The sequence below is a fragment of the Habropoda laboriosa genome, unplaced genomic scaffold (genome assembly GCF_001263275.1).
Source record: "Habropoda laboriosa isolate 0110345459 unplaced genomic scaffold, ASM126327v1 scaffold67, whole genome shotgun sequence".
Taxonomy (NCBI): Eukaryota; Metazoa; Arthropoda; class Insecta; order Hymenoptera; family Apidae; genus Habropoda; species Habropoda laboriosa.
The window spans coordinates 4,689,952-4,691,042 of NW_017100242.1; the positions used below are offsets into that span (position 1 = coordinate 4,689,952).

At 26.9% G+C, this 1,091-nt stretch overlaps 1 protein-coding gene across 1 annotated transcript in view; it reads left to right on the top strand.

Annotated features, from left to right (window-relative positions):
- The first annotated feature begins 325 nt into the window (after positions 1-325).
- LOC108572049 (ceramide synthase 6) overlaps positions 326-1,091 on the top strand; it is a 2,678-nt gene continuing 1,912 nt past the window's right edge. Inside the window, exons 1-3 of the mRNA XM_017934234.1 lie at positions 326-383; positions 469-658; positions 934-1,051. Of these exons, the coding sequence (XP_017789723.1) occupies positions 480-658; positions 934-1,051 (297 nt within the window). The 5' untranslated portion in view covers positions 326-383; positions 469-479. The remainder of the gene's footprint in view (positions 384-468; positions 659-933; positions 1,052-1,091) is intronic.

Below are 1,091 nucleotides of genomic sequence, written 5' to 3' on the forward strand. Positions count from 1 at the left end.
AATGTTTGTAAGAGATTTTGATATTTTATTTGTCTATTGGACAGATGAATTTAAAGAAAGTTCAAATTATTTTCAACACATTTAGTGAGGATTAAAGACGAGGTTATCTATAAAGTGTTTGTTATCACACCAATTACACACGCACCTAATATGTATTCATAAATGACGATTGTATAACTACATATTAATTGTGCAATAAATAATCATTTTTAAACGCAAACTAAGGAAATAAGATAGTAATAATTTATTTTTTAACTTCGAAACAGGAACAGAAATAACAATCGAAGAACAAATTGTGTTACGTGTGTGAAGTTACAAACAGTCTTGAAGCTGTGGTGCGTGGAATACAAAGGTAGTTGGTTTGCTTTAGTAAAGTGGTTTAAGTGAGTATTTCTTTAACTATTTTCATTTAATTTTGTTTTTTAAGCAAATACTTAGTAGGATTGTAATTTACATCACTAATTACAGTAATTCTAAGAATGAATATATTAAAGAATGTGTCATCGGCTTTTTGGTCAACTGATGTTTGGTTACCGCCTAACATAACGTGGGATGATATAAAACCAAATTCAGAGAACAAATATGCAGACTATCAACATTTAATTTATCCTTTACCTATGTCACTTGTTCTTTTGGTAATCAGATACGCCCTAGAAAGGTAATTGTTCTTCTTTTTCTGATATATTTTTTTTACATCTATCATGAAATCTCTGCGAAATTTATAATTAGACTAAGGTTGTATCATACTTAGTATTAGTATTTATATTTTTTATATTATTCGAAAAATTTAATTTTCTAAATATTTTGTTAAATATCTAACGTAAATTGAGTTATAAACATACAATGTTTGATATACGGCAATAATATGTAATACATAGTTACACATATAAGCATCAAATTATAAAATTATATGTTTTATTAATCTTTTTACAGGTATTGTTTTGCACCTATTGGAAAATCTCTTGGTATAAAAAATACAAGAGTAAAGAAAGCTGCTGTAAATGAAGTATTAGAGAAAGCCTATGCTAGAGGAAAAATTAAACATAAGCTGGTGAGTACATGGTACCTTAATTCATTTCTTAATGTATTGT